General features: G+C 39.9%; 2 protein-coding genes across 4 annotated transcripts in view; one reads left to right on the top strand and one right to left on the bottom strand.

Moving 5' to 3' along the window:
- Positions 1–482: 482 nt before the first annotated feature.
- Positions 483–20,441, bottom strand: part of LOC135476306 (protein-tyrosine sulfotransferase 1-like) — a 47,746-nt gene continuing 27,787 nt past the window's right edge. For all 3 annotated transcript variants that reach the window (XM_064756295.1, XM_064756294.1, XM_064756296.1), the window contains exons 2-3: positions 3,107–4,368; positions 483–1,179 (exon numbers count right to left, since the gene is read on the bottom strand). In XM_064756295.1, coding sequence (XP_064612365.1) covers positions 828–1,179; positions 3,107–3,969 — 1,215 coding nt within the window. In that variant the 5' untranslated portion in view covers positions 3,970–4,368 and the 3' untranslated portion in view covers positions 483–827. The remainder of the gene's footprint in view (positions 1,180–3,106; positions 4,369–20,441) is intronic.
- LOC135476936 (putative uncharacterized protein DDB_G0271982) lies at positions 6,824–8,840 on the top strand. Its single transcript, XM_064757083.1, has 2 exons — positions 6,824–6,865; positions 8,526–8,840. The coding sequence occupies exons 1-2, from the start codon at positions 6,824–6,826 to the stop codon at positions 8,838–8,840; spliced, it is 357 nt and encodes a 118-aa protein (XP_064613153.1).

Here is a 20,441-nt window from a genome sequence, read left to right as displayed (position 1 = left end):
AAAGCACACTTCTTTCAAGTGCAATAATACGAAGTATCTGACCTACTATGAATTTGAGATTTGCGAGTATGCAGGAAGCCACATTACTTCACACGACTGAATGATAGCTTTGTAGAAGGGACCAACATGTCATTTCCATGCAGTAAAATGAAGGGGGTCAGACAGCTTGTGAAAGCAATGTCAGAAGAGAAAAAAAGTAAGGGAAAAGGAAATCTGAAGTAGACTTAATGCCAGCATTTTGTCCTCATTCAAGCCATCTACTTAATGTGCAATTTCCATCGAGTTAGATGTAACGTCGGGTTATTCAAATGTAAAACATTCTCCTATTTTCTCCTTCGGCGTTTTTCTTCGGATACAGTATGCTACATGAAACATACTGGGAAATATCATGTAGGTTGCATAAACTATATCTTCAAGCAAGTGAAAAACTGTCACGTATTTGATGACTGGCAAATAATTAAAATAAAGACGTTCCAAGTATGTAAAGACTGAGTTAAAGCACAGTTATGTATATTCTAGCGACTGAACAACAAATTAACATGAATTTCCAGAATTAGAGTGCTTTTAAACGATAAATCTTTCTCTGTTCCTTTAAAGTGTTTGGACAATTCCTTCCCCATCGCAATTTTTAATGAAATGAACGAAATGCTAAAGCTGACTAGTTTTTAGTTTCCTGAAGATGAGTCCCATCATTTGTACCACATCACAGGTAAGATGAAGCCATCAAAGGCTGTCACAGTGTGCCCAAATGAACACCCAATTTCACCTCACATTCTAAAAATAAATAGTCGGACTATCTGATTTCTTCTCCTGCCATTGGCTGTATGCTAGGAACCTTCGTGTTTCGGTAGTATGTCAACTGGACCAGCATTCGGCTTCTTCATTTCATCTAATTCCTCCTTAAAACTTCTCATTTTAAAATCTTTCTGCTTAGCTATGGACATTTCCCGTTTTCGCCAGTAGTCTTTATTTTGTTGTATATGTAAGGTGTTGTCTGCCACTTTAGTGTCTGGCTGGCCGTAGTTGGGAGGATAGGCGTCTGGGTCGTAGCCCAGATGGGACAGCATAGGAGCCACAAAAGGCATGTCTTTTCGGACGTCGTCTGGAATCTCCTCAGCCCATTTCGTCAACGCCTCCACATTGATCGGCTTGATGACCTGGTCAGTGGATTTCTCAACTCTGAAACAAGAAGAGCAGAACAGGACAAATAAATCACGGCGAATATTGATCAAATACGGAAACTGTCAGGATGCACAGACAGGCTGTAAACCCTGATCACGCAGGCGTAGGCTAATTACACTGAACTAACCACTATGTATGTATGTATGTATGTATGTATGTATGTATGTATGCATGCTTGGGGTTTAAAGTCATGCTGAACAATTTTTCAGTCATATGACGACGAGGAGTCACTATGTATGTCATCTTTTGGCGGGGTGAGTCCATGCCGTCAAAGTGCTGCTGCCACTGAAGTATCATGCCGAAGACACCCGACATGACATAGCTGACACCCCACCTAGTTACAATTATACTAAAACCGGGCTAACCAGTCCTGTTTCCTTGCTCTAACGTCTCAAGAGAGGCAGCAGTTTTAAAGTCTTTAGATGACCCGACCTGCTAACCACTATATGTATGATAGGAAATAGGGGAAGCCATGGGATACGGCTAGGTGAACATGGAACTGAATTCAAGAGAATGCCATGGTACAGTGTAAGTTCAATAATGAATCCATTTTTACATCTGGAATTTGTGCGCTGTTTTGTGTACTCGTCAGGCTCATTCACAAATGTCTTGCGCGCCTATGCGATTTGGTACATGAGGTTTTCATTAGCCTTAAAAAATTGCCATATTACTGAGAAATTCCATGTTGAGATAATTATCTATCCACCTTCATTGGATTTAAAGGGAACAACAAATAGCCTTGATTTTAACGGAACTTCAGGTTATATATTATATCTACTAGGATGACAAAAGAAATAATTTAAATTATGAAATTTTAAATTACCCTTGTTTCTTTTAAATTATCCTTATTTGGACCCAAAGGGTTCTCCACATGGTGAATACATATCACACCTTAGGGCATTTGGTATCGACTCTGTGTAAAATGTGATGAATTCAATTTTTCATTTAAAAACTAGTGAGTCAATTAAGGATACTGAGTGTACAGGCTCTGTCAATCTGCTTCACATTTGCGTCTAATTGCTCTTACCCTGGGCTAGGAGTCGTACATTACAATCGTGTTACATTAGATTGTGCAACTAAGATACCTGCTTTGATCACCGACACCTTATGATACACTATTTGGATAGTGATTTAATTCATTTGTCTAGAACACTCCTTGTGTCTTTTTTTATCATTTTTAAAAACTGTTGACTGCTTCTCTTTGCACGATTCCGTCCTAATTCCGTATTTTATATTCTTTCTTAGTTGTTTGGTGGTTAATGTTGAACGTTCTTTTGAGGACTGGCCTTGTGATTATTGATCTAAAACGTCCATTTTAACTGACAAATACTGACAAATATCGACAGAACATTCAGACCAGTTTCATGCCCAGTTTCATCCTTGAAGACGTTTGATTACTACTCTCTTCATGTTGTCAGCTTTATTTACTGTTTGTATAATTATTTCTCACATATTCCTTAGTAAACTGGCTCATGGACCACGAAGCGGTGAAAACTTCAAGAATTAAATATCGTATGTTTCTTTCCGTTATTTTAGTTCAAATTTGTTGTACAATAACTCACTCAGAGTGTACGATGTCAAGCGAAACTCTGACCTTGTAATATAAGAAACAACAATTTTAATGTGACTTGAAATTTTGTCTTAAGTCTAAGATCACTTCGTAATCTCAGGGTCTGATTTTTAGGTTCTTTTGGCAATGGCTTTTGCTACCTCGACTGGGAAGTCGTTTTATGATTTGCTGTATATACCAATGACGGACTTTGACTTCGATAAATTAGAAATTCTTTCACTTTAACTTAGAATTAAGTACCTGACATTAAAGAGTTAATTAGCAGCAAAATTAAACTTCCTGATGCAAAATGGTGACAAATCCAGAAAAATGTCATACAGAACAAAAACAAGCAGAAATGTTCTATGTACTTACTTTGACAAAGATATGCCTCCCGGCTTTCCCACATAGTCCTCGTGGTGCAGAAGCTTGTCATCCCAGGGTAGACCCAAGAACTCTAAAATCCGCTTGAGCCATAACTCCGGGTGCAACACTAACTGTTCGTAGTAGACAGGCATACATCTGCTACCTCCAATGCGGATACACTGTGCGTACATCACTTCCATCGCCGTGTTCCACTTTTTCATGCAACTGCGATAGTCCTTCAGATCAAACCCGGTGATGGTCACTTTTCTAGTGATAATGGAATGCACTACGGCTCGTCCATCACGAACCATCAGAATGTACTTTGACTGGGGGAAAAGGCGACTCAGATATAAACTAGATTTTAGGGTGAACGGGTCCTTGTTGCACAGCCTTGGGGCAGCGTCGCCATGCTTTGCAATGATTTCCAGAATAAAGGAAGTGACAGCTGCGTCGAGGACGTCGTCAGTGATGCCAGCCTCGCGTAGACGCCGTTTTTCCGTGGGAGCTCGTTCCCACTGGGTCCTCATGCCTAGGATTCGAGGGATGACTCGAGTCTCTTCTCCACAGCGCACCTCAGGGTGTGTGTCCAGAAGCACCCTCATAAGTGTCGTTCCACTTCGCGGCATTCCACCTATAAATATGAGTGGCATGTTTTTGTCATACGGTATCGTGGTATTGCTCTCCTGGTCGTACAGATACTGTTGGGGCTCTCGGGGCACCATCTGAAGTTTCGGGCAAGGCATCAATTTGGAGTAGACGTAGAGCGTGGCCAGAACTAGGAAGACAGCATAAAACGCAGTCCTCCTAGCAGAGTTCTTGTGACCTAACATCTCAGGCAATGGGACGAAATCAACCTGATTGGAGGATATCATAAGCTGACAGACATGCAACGCATCAAGTACAGCATCACTTTACACATGGGAGACCAGTGAGAATAGCACACACAATATAAATAGACAGGGCTTTCCATGAATAGAGAATCTGTCGTCAAAGGTCGCCACCTTCTTACATTATCATCCATCGCTGCCGTTGCGTTGGTGTGGAACTCAGTACGGTTAATTCCATCGGAGAGACAGGGAAGAGGATGGACCGATTCGCACAGGATCACTCTCTGGTAATGATTCACGCCTGGCCGATGTCTCTTCGCGGTTGTAATTGGTTTAGTGGCGACAAGAATCCGATTGCTACGGTCACGGGGATGCCAATTGGTCCGTGAAAAGGTGTGGAATCTTCTAATGATTGCCTCTCTTCAGTCGCCAGACTCGTCGGTTCTGAAAGTAACAAAACTGAGGTGTTAAAAAGTGACAGCGTCAGCGGTAAGAGGCAACAGCAAACCTGTTTCATGGCATTGCTGTTGGGCAGAGTAGCGCACTCATCTATAATAAAAGCTCATATAGGTCCATTTGTGCCACGGCACAAAGTGCTCCATAACCCTAATGTTATAAATGAAACATGGACTGGTCCAGACCTGCTATAAAGTATATTTAATATAGAGAGCAGCACCTAAAAGCATTGTAATTCATCTACAAGACTTCCCAATGCATTTAAATATACACATCCAAATATGCGTACCAAGTCACACAGAAGTTATATAATAGATTCGGCATGCTTGTTACTAAGATCATCGCCATACATTCCGTACCCTAAGCATACAAGCAAAGCCGACGTGATAAAGCAAATTGAAGATTACATCAGGACATAACAGCCAAGCTCCACATAAGATTTTTTTTCGTCTAAAAAAAAATAGTTTTTTTCTCGGTATTTTGCCCATAATATTTCATTCCATTAAAGCAAAGATTGACTGTTAAAACTAAACATTCACTGATGTAAAAATGGAAGTGGGCGCACTTCAACCGTTATATGTAATCAGATACAAATTTTTTCTGACTGACGCCGTTGTTTTAGTTTAACACATTTCCTTCCGTTTTCCTGTGCTTTGAACTGGAACCAGGACCTGGGCCCAGTTTCACAAAGCAGCGTACGACAGTTTTTTTTATCGTACATTTGTCGTGCGATATTTTGTATGTCAATGCTAACGTACCATTGTCCTATATGTGCGATATCGCACAATTACATCATCTTTGTGAAACTGGGCCCAGGTGCATATTGGGGAAATAAGAGTCCGATAACACCTATAGGTGTTGCACGCTGCCGACAGGTTATGCGAAGGGTCTAATGTAAGATCCACACCTGATGGCAACACAGACAATACTGTTTGGTGGTGCTCGTACACACTGTGACAGTCCACCTGTGTTCAGTAAACGTGTGCTTCACTGTATTACCTTACATCAATAGGGAGACAATTTCTAAGAGTACAATTCACACCAAACATCTAACTTTTGGATTGGTGTCCTTGGAGACACAGAAATTCTGCAGCCTGATACTTAACACTGAACAACATAATCTGCGTTAAAACAAAATATATTGATAACAGGAGTTTGCATACCAGTGACATAACTTAAGTCAAAGGCGAACGACAACCCGCAAAACGTAGCGTGGGGCGTGAAGGCATACATGAGCTATTTAAACTTTAACTTTAATAAGCCGTATACAGTTAAGCTGAAAAGAAAATCGACAGAAACAAGTCGAGACAAATATTTCTCAACGCCCTTCATGTACCTTAATATTTCATCGATACTGCAGAAAACATGTTGTACACATAGCTGTAACGTTTTAAGACGTGCGGCATGCAAGGAACAGAGGCTCCTTAAGAATTAAATACTGATATTCAACCTCATATACTATGCAGTTAAGTGCAATAGCTGTAACTATCATGGTCAACCACAAAATAGCAGGGCCGGACATTTACAATAGCCGCCCACACACTTTCTCAGACAGTCTCAAAGACATGCCGGTGAACACAAGTGTCTTTATTCGATACCATGGAGAGAACTTACGCATCAAATGTGAAGGAAATGTAATTTATCACCCAATACAAAATTCGTTCTGTTATTCAAAACTCGAGGCCTTGTAACAGTGTAAATCGCCATATCTTTCCCTTCGTCATGGATTTTCAGACGGACCTGTAGTCCTCCCGTGACTCTGCCAAGACGCTGATGCCAATCTGTTTAGTCTGAACACGTCTGGTGAATGCCAAGTGGTAAACTTGTAATAAAATGATCGGCGCGGCACTGGCCTGTGTTCTTGGCTGTAACACGGGTGAAGTTCTCACAGAAAAGATTTGCCAATCGGGTAAAGCGATACACGTTTTCGCCATAATTCATGGAGTCTATCTGAGAGGCTACTGTCAGAGCCACGCTGCGTACTTCGTCTCAAAGCAATTTGGACTGGATTCAACAATCCGCACAGTTGCGAGTTGATATGACAAGAAAGGATTAAACAGGACAGCCTGAAGGGGACCTGGCGAGGACAATGTTACAGGGTTAATGATCGCCCGTGTTGTGCCACGTCACCTCACCGTGTGGCACATGAAAGCGCTTTGGCGACAGTTATCATGTTTGCTATCCACGTTTTTTATCTCTAAAAAGTGCCCAATAGTATCAATATCTCGCGATACTTCTCGGAATACAACATAAAAAAAAACTCAAGGTGATATCAAGGTGGTCTGTCCAGGCCTATGTAATTGGCAGGAAAATTACGATTTACATAAGAATGAAAATTACAACCCATGCATATCTCAATGGCAGGTAATATGTATGGCTCACTCTTGAGCTTGCTACCAAAACGAGCCAGAGGTTGAGTTAGATGCAGATAACTAATGGCAAGATGACGGAACAGATAGGAAGCAGGTGCACTCTACAAACTGATGTAATCCGCTGAGATATTTTATGGCGACATAAAATCACCAACCTAAGAAATACGAGACGGAAGCAACAAATCGCTTCGGGCATGATGTGCACCAAGTACTGTGAAATGAAAAGCTTTGTTGTGAACATCAGGTGGAAACTCAAATCAGCCTTTTACGTACATTATGGGCAGGTCTGTCAGCAACCTCCGGAAAGCCGTGGGTTTCCCGAGGGCTCTATCCTGGTTCTTCTCACCATAATGCTGATCACCGTCGTATGAGTGAAACATTGTTATTGTATATGTTCGTCTAGCCACATAAGAGTTATCAACTGGACTCTTTAAACATCGCACGATAGACAAACAATACTAGTCCTCCACTTCCCCCACGAAACAAAAACACACATTTTAAATTAATCGCCAGTACCAATCACCGGATATGGTAGCCATGTGTCTCTTTTCTGTAAAGAAAGAGATTCAGTTGTTTGAAATGTTCTGAAAAGTCTACAGTCTTGCGTTTCAAGCATTATACATAGAAGCTGTCAACAGTGTCGTGTAAGTAAGTAGGCAGCTACAGTGCCCCCACAAACTTGTTTCATTTCGACTGCTCGCAGCTACCCTTTAAATTTTATAGTGGCCGTGTCGTAAAAAAGCTCCGTGAATACTGCGTTTGTCATTCAGCCCCAACCGTTTCGGGAATCCGCAAGGTTTTTCAATTATAATACTGTCAAATATCAAAATGTGTAGCTTTCCGCGTCCTCCCCCCCCCCCCCCCCCCCTCATTCTTTTATCCCTTGTTTATTTACATCTTTTGTTCGCGGCATTTTAGAGCGATAGATGATTTATTTATTTATTTGATTGGTGTTTTACGCCTCACTCAAGAATATTTCACTTATACGACGGCGGACAGCATTATGGTGGGAGAAACCGGGAGAGCGATAGATAAAGGGATTGAAATGAAAATATTCGCCCATTCGGGAATTTGAGCTGAAAAAACGAGGTCAGTGGAACATTCCAAAAGCTAATCATACTGGTTGCATGCATATACTATGTTTTTCAAGCCTGAAGTTATTTTTTCCAGTATATAATGTTACATTACAACTCAAGAGTATTTTAGAGAAAAAAGAGAGAGATTATAATCAGAACTGAAGTGTAAATGCTCACGGCGTAAAACGTAAAACAGCTGTGGAATGATCCATAAGTGAATGATCATTTATACAAGATTTTATACAAGCTTTCATTCCTATCTTCATATATATATATATATATATATATATATATATATATATATATATATATATATATATATATATATATATGAGGATAGGAATGAAAGCTGATAACATTAAACTCTCTTGGTTTTGCAATTTGTGAATCTGTGTTCTAACAATCATAGCTGGCATGCATAAATCCTTTATTCATATATCACTAGCAAACGGGTTGACAGTCAAAATATTCATATTCAAAACTTCTCTAAATGCCTCTTCTCTATCAACTACATCAAATGAAAATATCATCAGCTGGAGTAACAATAGCAAACTCAGGAAAACAGAAAGAGCAGGGGCTGTTTGGTCTCTTTCATTCCATGTATTCAGAATAACTTAGTTTAATAAGAAAACAATGAAAAGCGCGATGGCCGATGGAACTAAAGCCGTGTTCTGTTCATTGTATAGGTGCACGCTAGAAAGATCAAGGAAGTGAAGAGCAAAGGAGAAGAGAGACAGCAAAGGAGAAGAGAAGAGAGCGAAAAGAAAGGAAAGACAGCGAAGCAGAAGGGAGAGGGAGCGAAAAGAAAGGTAAAGACATCGAAGCAGAAGGGAGAGAGCGAAAAGAAATGGAAAGACAGCGAAGCAGGAGGGAGAGGGAGCGAAAAGAAAGGGAAAGACAGATGAAGGGAGAGAGCGAAAAGAAAGACAGCGAAGCAGAAGGGAGAGAGCGAAAGGGAATAGTAAAGGGGAAGGGAGAGAGCGAAGGAGCAGACAGGGAGATAGAGAGATAGCGGGATCTGGACAAATATAACATATATATTCCTCCATATCCATTAAGCTTCCTGGAGAAGTAGGGAGACTATTTTACCTAAACATAAAACCTTACAACGAGGCTAAATTCACTGGAACTGGTCTAGTAGAGGTCTTCATCTTCACAGCATTCCCATTCAGAAAAGAAAACTAAGCTCACTCTGGAACTTCATAAACGGAATTGGTGACCTTAATAAAAACGCCTACCGGGACACAGACACCGACAACGAAACTTTGCCACCTCTCGCCCAAAATCTCGCCTTACTTCTAACGGCGAACTAGAAGTGGAAAAAATAAAATACAGAAGTACTGAGAATAGAACAAGGAACAGGTTTTCAAACACCTGAAAGTAATCTCCAACCGCACTGATTCTTTGCCGATACCGACATCATAAGGAGATAAAACACAGCCATGCTGAAACAAACTGTATCGACAGAAGCCCAGAACAAAAGAGAATCAAGGCCGCAGACATGCAGAACAGCGAACATTTCTAAGCTGAAGCATCCCTTGTCCTGAGAATTCAATGGAAAGCCTTTATAATGCAGTCTACCGGGAAGGAATTAAGTGGTTTTTAGTCCAAGCCCGACATTTGAACACTTTCGATAATCCGGTGTGAGTTTGACGTTCGTCGATTTACTTGTCATGGGCTCAGCTGATCTTATGGGAGCCATCAGACCCCTTGAGCCCACAGCTCGTGGACAGATCCAAATGGACAAATGATGTGTGGCACAGGAAAGAGAAAACACCTGGACAAAACGAATGAGAAGTCAGTGGAGTTTTTGAAAAAAAAAGCCTCTGAAGTTTTTGAGAAAAAAAGCTTGTGGAGATTTTGGAAAAAAAAAATTGTTGGGCATGCAGTTTGAGGCCTAGGAGGCTGTCAAGGCTCTAAGCATGTCAATGTGACATCGTCTGGTATTATACAAGACCAATGGGGACACCAATGGGGAGTTGGGATGCAGTGGAAGGAGTGGAATTATACTCACTGGAAATGCTTTGTTTATTGCGGGAACCTACTTCTTAAGTGAGTGACCGTGAAGACTACACAGAAACAAAAGAAAACGAGAAATCGATGTTCCTCCTAACATGATCAATCCTACCGGCAGATGACAAGGAATCGACTAGGGATAAGAACGTGGTATATTGAATTCTCATCAAGAATCATCCTTTTGATCAAACGTCTCCATCGCCCAGCTGTCTCCAGAGAATTTCAGAGGGAAAGTGGATGCATAAAGTTTGGCAACCACACCATACAATAGTAAAATTCATTACACAACCAAATGGATACATTCGACGAGGCTAAAACCATTTAACAATGCGACTGTGTTACGTAAATACGATAATTAAGAAAACGGGCATTGGTTCACCAGCATGATTCGTCCAGTTGAATTGATTAGGCATGGGGTCAGTCCATTATAAACAGTTAATTATGGCTAAATGGCTGGAACGGTAAAATTGTCTAATAAGCGATTCATTGCTTAGCTCAATGAAATGAAACGGAGAAATCATTTATTCATTTGTTGTGTTTATTTGGCGTTTTCTTCAGCAAGAGAGGGGAAAAAAGGCGGGTGGTGGCAAAGAAAGCTCATTGTCCATCGAACATGTATAACTGTAAGGTAACTGTAACGGTCGTGCTATTTACTTAGCACACATTCTGTGTCAACAATGCAGAGATCTGTTTTCAAAATTAAGACTTATATGCGATATGGCATGTGAAATTTAAACGACTCACAGATGACACCAGTGACAGAAAGAACTCGGCAACGACTCACTTGCAACAAAGCCATTTTGTCACAAATCTGTATACATCTTGACAGACTTCACAAATTCTCTTTTTCTTAAAGACCCAAAAGGTTGTTTACATCGGTGTCATTTCAGACTAAATTGACTCTTGAGGCTCTGCATTATAAGTTAAAGTTGCTCTCCACGTAATTGTTCATCAGCTATAAAGTGCTATAGACGGGCTGTTATCCATATATTCCATGCCATAAGACTGGAAGCTTAAGAGGTATTTCAAAAGTCATACCTTCAAATCATCCACGTTACATAGACCAAGGAAAACGGTAGGTTGCAACATCAAACTACCAAAATCAAGTTCACATCTAAATAGTTTTCAGTTCGCTTTCGTTCAAATCGTAGAATACATTGCAATCGCACAATGTCAAACTCAGTTGCGTGTCATGTTTTTTCCCAGATACCCAGATTTGTCAAACGGCTGTTAATGCGTCTTCAATCCATACTACACGGTCAGCACTAGGTGGACAAAATATACCATGGCTTTAACTGCCTAGTCCTTTCATAAACATTGAAAATATGAAATCACTGATCTCCACACTGCCATTAGCCCGGAGTAATTGGTCATTAGCTGAGAATGACATGTTGAAAAAAGTCGACGGCTGTCGTCCAACAAGAAACTCCGACAAGATTTTTGGCTTGAAGGAGACATTTACACCGAGAGGCGTTAGGCTTGATACTGTTTGAGCTGAGCATCGATCTACTCGCGTCGAGTAACGTCAGTGTCAGATGCGGGATTCGCGAACACGGAATCCAAAACAACGCACAAGTGTCCACGGATAACAATGGCTTATTTAACAAGCACTAAAGGGATGACAACGCTCACGCCGTGCGCGGGTTAGAAGAGACATTGAGAGATCTCTCGCTGACAAACAAGGACATAGATACATGAAGAGAACAGAACAGAAGGAGGGAATTGGGGATAATCCCTGGTAAGATTTAGGGACAACAATGGATATACCTTTCACAAACATATGGCCACGTGCTTAGCAATGCGGTTTACTTGAGGACCTCAAGACCACAGCAAGTTTCAGGCCGATCAGACCGTGAGATCTTTTTTTAGCCCAACAGCCTTAACTGTTACCTCTAGGAGCCACTCTCGGCATGAGGATGTAGCATTACATACATGTAAACATCACAATGGTAGTACTATAGCTAACGCCACATGTGCTTTGTGACACGGACCCCAAAACCCAGATCTGAGAACACAGATGTTAAACCGGTGTTCAGCTCGGTGCTAACTCCTTTAAATATCCCGCAGCAAGAAGTTACCTATTCCAGGCAACGCTGTACTGTGTTAACAATTACTATAAGATAATTACTTAATCTACGCGGAACGTCTGCATACTATTTAGCTAACCTTACTCAACCTTACTCCCAGCTATCTAAAAAAAAAACTTATTCCCAATATTAAAATGTCCAATTTTAATCTACGAAATTCAAGGCATAACTATTACCACCAATAACTAATTATCTCGGAAACAATTACACCTTTCCAGGCAATTTATTGTGGAATTCACTACCTTCAGGTTATAAAGAAGCTCCCACACTTTCCAGTTTTCAATCACGTTACCTTAAACACTATGCTCTAACATTAACTTCTGACTCACATCTGTATTTTTCTAGTCTGTTCTATCTTGTAAATATTGTTTCCTTGTAGAACTGCATTTCTCTAAGCACTTACTTATTTACTAATTATATTAATTCTTATATTACCATATACATTTGTCTCTATGTATTACTTAGTTTGCCAATATCATCCGTATGTGTTATGCTAGTTATTATTGTGACATGTATCTAGATGGCCTTGCGGAAAAACACACATACATACATTCGGACTGACAGAAAGACAGATAGACGGACTGACAAAGACAGATAGACGTACTGACAAAGACAGATGAACCGATAGGCCGACATCAAACAAATCACGAATATCCTTTCATGGTAAACATCACAAGGGTATGCTGTTAAACCCGACTTTCTATTTACAGTGCCTGCCTTCCTCATATTAAATGTAAATGATCGTGACAATACCATGTCTGCAGACAAGACCACCTGTTTATGGTGTCTATTGGCAGTCATGCGCACCAGTTACCTATTACATATTAACACAGGAGAAGCTCGTGACTGTGCTCTCCAGCAATAACACACCACCACACTGTATGGCCTCTTCACGCCTAATTTACCCACTATACCCCGAAAAAGACGGCCGATTTTTGAGGAGTCATCGTTCAAGATTCCAACTTATAAATAAACAAAGACTAAACGTGGCCAGTAAATGAGTGGCGCTGCTTTTCACACCATGGGTTTAAGGTTGGTCAGTAGTGAAGATTACTGCAATTTACCGTAAATACTAGATAACTGGACAGCTCAATGGACCACTTAAAGACAAGCTATTAGTATCTTCTTAAGTAGAACACATCATACCTAAAGAAATTAAGGTTGCCACAAACAGGACAAGGGCTGGTATAAAGCGTAAGAAAATGCATGTCGAATCAAAACTGGTCCCTTAGAACACAAATTCGACCGTAAATAAAAGTAGATAGAATCATGATTGAGCATTTCTGTACCAGTAGGGTCTAGTAAATTGCAATGAACATCATTGTTTTGTTCTCCTTTACCTAATTCCGCTTCAGTCATGGTCCTAGGGGAAGGGTTGTATGTTTACTTATTTGACTGGTGTGTTTTACGCCGTATTCAAGATTATTTCACTTATTCGACGACGACCAGCATTATGGGGGGGGGGGGGGGAGGAAGGGTTTTGCTAATTATCATTTGCTACTTATTTAGCATTCACATGAATAATGAGAGCAAAAATTCAACTGAAGCAAACTGACAAGAGACCGGATTTCACCGGTTACTTGATCATTTGCCAACTGTAGTTGGCAAATCGTCACTATCGTCGCAGACTACCGTCGCTGCTTTAGTTTTATTTTCACTGTAGTCATTTATGTCGCCTATACATACAGCCCATATAATGTACACGATTTTCCAGGGATAAACAGACATTGGGAGGAATTATCGACTTGTTCTCGAATTGCTCGGCAGTGTTTAACAAAGGCTTACAATGACAGACATGCATCCTGCCGAGGGACAACGAGGAGATGCTCGCAATGCATGTTGTTGCAAGAAGAAAACGTGGTAATAAGGTTACTACATGATGCCATGCCTTGGCATCCTGTGGATATCTAATAAACGTGGTTAATGCATTTTCACCAACTAAAAGGAACAAAATAAAAGTAGACATACTTAAACTGTTCGTTGCAACACAATAAACTATATAAACTCAACTTGTTAACCATGGCCCAGGGATCACGAAGCGATCTTAGACTGGACTCAAAATTTCAATCATGAATTTTGGTACATTCCTGTCCTTTATTCTAACTGAAATTTGTTAATGTTTTACAATGACTTACTCAGAATTTACGTTGTCAAGAAATACTTTGACCTTGTTCAGTAAGAAATAAAATATTTAAAGTGATCTGCAATTTCGACTTGAGTCTGAGACGGTTTCGTGATCCCTGGACCAGACACTTACATCCTTGCTTATTCTTATACTGAGTTCCTCGAGAAACACATACAGACATACATTGTCCATACTATCACTCAACTAGACGTCTTCACCATCAGCCTGAAAACAAAATACGTATTCACTAAATCAGCCGTTTGCACCACTTGGTCGAATTTAACACAACGATGTATCTAGGTCCCGTTATTGTATAAACAGGACCGCACGACTGTTTTCGTAACCAGCCAATTCAATTACTTTTCACTCAGACCACGGCTGCGATATATGAGGTATACAATGAATTGAATATATACAGATGTCAATTCTCAATCGTAGATAACCACCCCAGCTTTTGATCTTCGATTAATTCTGCGGTTGGTTCTTTAATGCTGTCTACAAAGCTAGGCTATGTCTGTTATATGAACTTATTTGCCACTGTCTCATACAGTAGAGCGATAGGGGATCGGGCAGGGAGAAAAGTGGTATTATTTATGAGAATCCACAAACCGTTCCGACGCTAGCCGTACCCAAGAATACACATCGCCTCAAATCAACCACATCATATATATATAGTAATCATACAATAGCTGTAACTATTAGCTAACTGTAGCTAATATCACAACTAACGCCTATCACAACTAACGTCTATGGGTCATTTAGCTGCTTGATAATATTTCCCCGTAACTCCTGTAAATGTACTTAAGGAGTATCCCGTTGCGAGTATATTTGACTTGCAGTCCATTAAAAGACCCATATTTTTTCTATAAACAGGGTGTAAAATTTCATAACTGCATGCATCACATAGAAATACTTGTAACTTATTTGCCCGTTCTATATGGTGGCAAAATTAACCTAATTCGCTATGAGGTAAATAAAAACTAGGCGGCGAGATTCGGTTATCCCGGCTGAGCTAAAACATACTCTGAAACAACTCCCAAACAGGCTGAACTAAATCATAGGATGCGGTGGAAAAGGCGAAAGACACACAGCTGAATAACTGAAGTCTATATCAATCGCTGTATCTCCTTAGCAACTATATATAACCGATGCTGTGCATGTTTTTCATCAAAAGCAACTGCCTTCGATTGAAGAAGTAGTTTCAAAATGTTTTATATTGTATGTCACGTATCGATACGTGGCATACACTATGGAACCGTCTTGCTCAGTTCTTACTTAATGAAACCTTTCGCCCCGATACGGCTGCAATACTGCCGAAGTGGCGTTAAACAATAATGATCCGTTTCGTCAGACTCACGTTATAAGGCTAAATGATGAACTTGTCGGTGTTTCTCAGTGCAGAAGTTTGTCACGTACTCGTAGAAGCGCGCTGGCTCTTCTCCAGCCTCAACCTGTACAGAGTTATACCGCCACTTAAATAAAAAAAAAATACCTCATTTGCGTGACAGAAAATCTTTAAAATGACACTAATACCATGAAATACATTTATAAAGCATAAAATCCCTCCTGCTTTCGTCATATTGGACAGTGGTTCGAGGTTTGGTCGTCCATCCTACAGCTGTAACAAACACAAGCCTGTAAGTTGGGTGACATTAATGGATATGAAAGCACCACTATGTTTGTATATAAATCGGATGTACACAATGACAGAAAGCCGCCATCTTACAAGTCAGCCCAAATCCTTATGAACAGCATATTTTCTACAGTAACTTGCCTCACGCTTTGAGGCAAACTATATTCTGACATCAACTTAGAGTGAACAAGGTATCCTGGGGCAAAGGTTTAAAGAAAAATCACAATGCGGTAGTCTAGTGTTCAATTAAGTAGAACATTACCTTACTGGACTTTGCGCTTGGGGGTCGCCAGATCATGTGGCGCTAAAATGAAACTTAATGATTATTATTTATTCACAAAAAAAATCAATCTCTACCGTACCTCTCCTGACCTCAATCCACTGTGTAGTTATTAACTTGATTGGTTGAAAACTGATCCAGATGTCTTGTTCACAAGGAGACATGTGACGTCCATAATCCATAACGGCTAACAGGAGCAACACAAAAATAGCGGCAAACATCTACCCTATACTCTCAATAAGCCTCTAGTTCTAATTACGAACTTAATCCATTGAAAACTGTTAAAGACAGCCTGTTCACAAGATCCTGTGTGACGGCTGGTAAATCCAAGATGGCCGACAGTAGGCATACTGGATTGCGAAGAAAACGAAAGTCAATCTCAACGGTCCTGTCTAAATATGAAATAATCATTGATTCGTTGAAAACTGTAAGAGACATCTTTGTCAAAAGAACAGGTGTGATAGATGTTAGGACGGACACAAGGAGAGCATTGACACGTCGGTTCAACCACCTTCATACCGGATGACAAAAATACCACGTACATGTAACTGGAGCGATATTCTGGTGTGAACCTTTTGGTAAGAAAACAGTGAGAGGTAAGAATTACAACAAACATCTGAATAAATTCAAAAAAGATTTTGAAACGTAACCATTTGGAACGCAACCCTCGTCCCACCGCCGACAGCATCTGGATTCATAAAGTGAAGATTTATTCAAGAAACATGGGCAGATAGATATAAAAATGAATGGTGGCTGAATAATTGAGGAGTTTCCAGTGTTACTAAGCTTCAATCTAAATTTGAGTACAGTGTAACTAAGCTTCAGCCTAAATTTGATTACTCATTTCCCAGGAGTTCTGCAGACATTGTCTGATACAATGTCAGAATAAGGATTAAAGGACGAACAAAAAAAAAAAAAAACTGACCGGCATATCACAAAAGTTGATCAACACTTACCAGCCATGTAATAAAGCTTAATAAAGCTTACAAACAAATTTGCTGAGATAGGTACATTAGTCACTGACATATAAAATAAGGATTGGAAAGTAATTAACATTAAACTTAGGTTATAAATTTGTTATATAAACCCGGTCAAACTAAAAATCGATAGGCTACATATGTAAACCATGCTCTTACCATGTATTACATAGTTCACATCACTTTAAATGCATATTCTATAATCATAAATTCGGGTTAAACTTAGTCTACTCTCCTACCACAGTTTGCAAGTGGAGTGATAAGTGATATTCTCCTAAGTCAGTAAGTCTCGCAAAAAACTTGTCGCCTAGCTTCTAAAATCTAGGAAATAAACTTCGACAGCCTTCAGCATTTTACTTGAGACTTTACGGAAACACACCAAATGTTGTAAAAAAAAGTTTTGCGCGTAACAAGACGCGTGGACTTCCAATCTAAATACACAAAAACAACCATTTATGAGGTAAGTAACTTTCAGGGAAAGTGGTCAAAGGTAAACGACGAGTTGTTTCAGACTAAATCGCCCTGAAGTTGTTGCTGATGTACTTTACACGAGCTAAATGTTTTTTTTTTCTGGAAAATGGTACCATTGTTTTTAGAGAGCGATATACAAACTATGACTTGGAAGAAAATTTGAGAGTGTTTAACTGGCTAAAATCTATTCGATAACCAGCCACTACAAAGGAAAAGACCTAGGAAATTTACCTGTACGGATAGATGGATAAATCACTCTAGCTGTGTATTGTGTTCACATCGAAGTAGAGAGCCAGTGCTTGTGCGTGATGACAAACCCTCTGGCTGTTTCAGTACGTTTAAACAAACTTGCAGCTTACATGACAAAGGAATGTGTCCAAAATTATCTCCCGTTAACCTTCCCTGCCTCCTACTTCGTTCCGTCAGGCAAAGAAGTCAGTCCAGGATTAACCTTAACAACACGGTTTGATACTGCAATCCAATCAAACGTGTCACTGAGAACGGGTCGTGGATAGCGCAAACCCACTAGCTGTCCAGTCCACAGATATTACAGGTTGAACAGTTACCACGCGAGCGAGTGAAGTCTGTTTGTCAGGTTTGATTTTATCGTTTCGAATGACGACGCCGGGAGTGGCGGGGGGACAGCTTGTTACACATGCACATACCACCGGCCAAACACAGTGGGCGAAAATTAATACATCACGACGCTATTTGGTCCGCACTGATTTCCATTCATTGTGATCAGATATATGCACAATTTTATCCCCCCACTACTCAATCGCCATACACACGCAAAATCACGCTCCTGGACACTGAGACAACCACCCCAACTCCTCCACTACAACCAGATACGATACGTTCAGATTTTACAAACAGAGATGCCCCTTGTACACAGGTGTAAAATAACAATACCGTGACCCCTGAAACCACAAGTGTACATCCATGATCCAACTTGAAGTTTCAGATGAATTCAATGAAGTCAAGCAGGGTATCAGCTTATATAGACAGGCATGTTAATTAGTACAGATTTCTGTCGATTTCATAAACATAATAGACCACGGCACATGTATATATGCATGCAAACTGCGAGTGTGCCTGTAAATGTGTAAATATTAACCCAGAGAGTTTAGTCTGCCTTTGTATACATGGCTCTTGGGCCAATAATAAAATGGGAAGTCCTTTTTATGTGAAGGATAAACTAATGGAAAAAAATGTACATCACATTTCCTAAACCTGGGATAACAAAGAACTGAAGTAAAACTTAACCAACTTCACACTCGAGACATTGTTTTACTACACGTGATGACAACACAATATTTTGAGTAATTCTAGTGACGTTAAATAAACTGCAACTTACATCACTGCAGCTTTTCTTACCTAATTCTCCTGAAGTCATGGTGCTACAGAATGCATATGTTGCTACATATACATGGGTAGTTGGAATAAAACTCTGAGTTAAATTGATAAATTGATCTCTCTGATCTCAGTATTCGGAGGTAACCTTGCATAATATTCAATAAATTTCCTTATTCGCCTCGCTGTTCGTGTCTACACATCAGCAAAAATAGGCCAGTAAGAAATTATTTCCCGGAGTTTTGTCTTTTCTTTGGCTATAAGGGACTACGTATGTAATTAAAGGTTCACTTTGTGAACACTGTGAACATTACCCTAAGAGAGGTGCAACTTTGCTTGTTATTCTCTTTGGAGCACTGCAGTTTCTTATTTAAAAAAGCGCTGCTGCTGTATGGACTACAAGCAATGGACTTTCATTTCCAGTGTGACTTATCTTTTTTCTTAAAATACGGAACAACCGAGAACTCCTGATATTTGTGAGTTTTTCTTTCCATTTCCAGATGTACATGAATACATGTATAATGGTAAACATATCAACGATTAAAACAATCCTCTTCACTCATGGCAAAAAACAAAAACAAAAGTGATCTGATTTAGTTTTCTAACAACGACTTTCTCTTTTCTAAAGAGTAGAACAAGCATTTAGAAGTCAAAGATAAACGGAACACTGCCTAAAGGCACTAATGGAGAATAAAATGTACACCGAGGGAGAACTAGAATTTCTAATGAGAGGACTACACGTTACATTTAAAACTGAGACAAGGGCAGGTTGTGGAACGAAGGCTTGTCAAGTATCAGCTTTCAAGCACTCACGAAGCTGTTATCTAGCTTACACACGAACAATGTGCCATCCTTTTGTTCCTACTTGGTAAACAGGTCATCGTCATATATGTAGGGGCCATCTGATGGGTATTATCAAGCAGTCGATTAAGTAGGTTGACAAAGTCTTAACAATCTACCTATTTTCCTGTCGCTTGTGTTCTCGTGGCTATAGAATACTGCCCAGTAAACAATGCAGCATCTATACAGATGTTGACGGACTTGACATTAATGATACATTTAGGGTCATATCAACCTTTGAAATTCAAGGCATTTTAATCGATCAAATTTCACTTGTCACTGGTCGTTAATCGCGTCACTCTATACATGAAAAGAAAGAAGTTCTAATGGTGTATACCGTCCATCTGAATGCAATAATAGTATGAAACAGAAAATGAAACTTAATAAGAAATAAAGAAAATGAAATCAAAACTACGAAATAAAAATAAATGACTTTCAAAAAAATTAGTAACTTTCGAGATTTGTCCATCACCTGGTGGCTTTTTGGTGAGACTCAAGTTGTTTCCTACAGCGTAGAGTACATGTGTATCTATCTTCAAATGCAAGACCTAACTCTAGGTACCTCTGTTTCCGGTTGAAACAAAATATAACGGTATATGTAGGAAAAGGGCAGAGTTAAAGGCAGTCATGGTAACGTTAAAAGAGACGCCTTTATTTTTACAGTAATCATTCCCAATACACGAAGTTTATGTTATATTTGTGAGTAAATTGCATACAAAAACATAGCTCCAGCTACCCACTCTGTTTTTTCTTTTCCGGAAGACACATTATGAAATAAATCAGTAATTAACGTGTGCACCTCTTAATTGAAATACGAAAAACCACATAAGT

The sequence above is a fragment of the Liolophura sinensis genome, chromosome 10, assembly GCF_032854445.1.
Source record: "Liolophura sinensis isolate JHLJ2023 chromosome 10, CUHK_Ljap_v2, whole genome shotgun sequence".
Classification (NCBI taxonomy): domain Eukaryota; kingdom Metazoa; phylum Mollusca; class Polyplacophora; order Chitonida; family Chitonidae; genus Liolophura; species Liolophura sinensis.
This window is presented reverse-complemented; position numbering and strand designations above follow the sequence as displayed.

Bases quoted from the DNA above. Each gene is read 5' to 3' on its own strand.
- LOC135476936 (XM_064757083.1), top strand. From the start codon at position 6,824: ATGACGGAACAGATAGGAAGCAGGTGCACTCTACAAACTGAT. The intron at 6,866-8,525 runs GTAATCCGCTGA...GGTGCACGCTAG, and splicing joins GGTGCACTCTACAAACTGAT to AAAGATCAAGGAAGTGAAGA.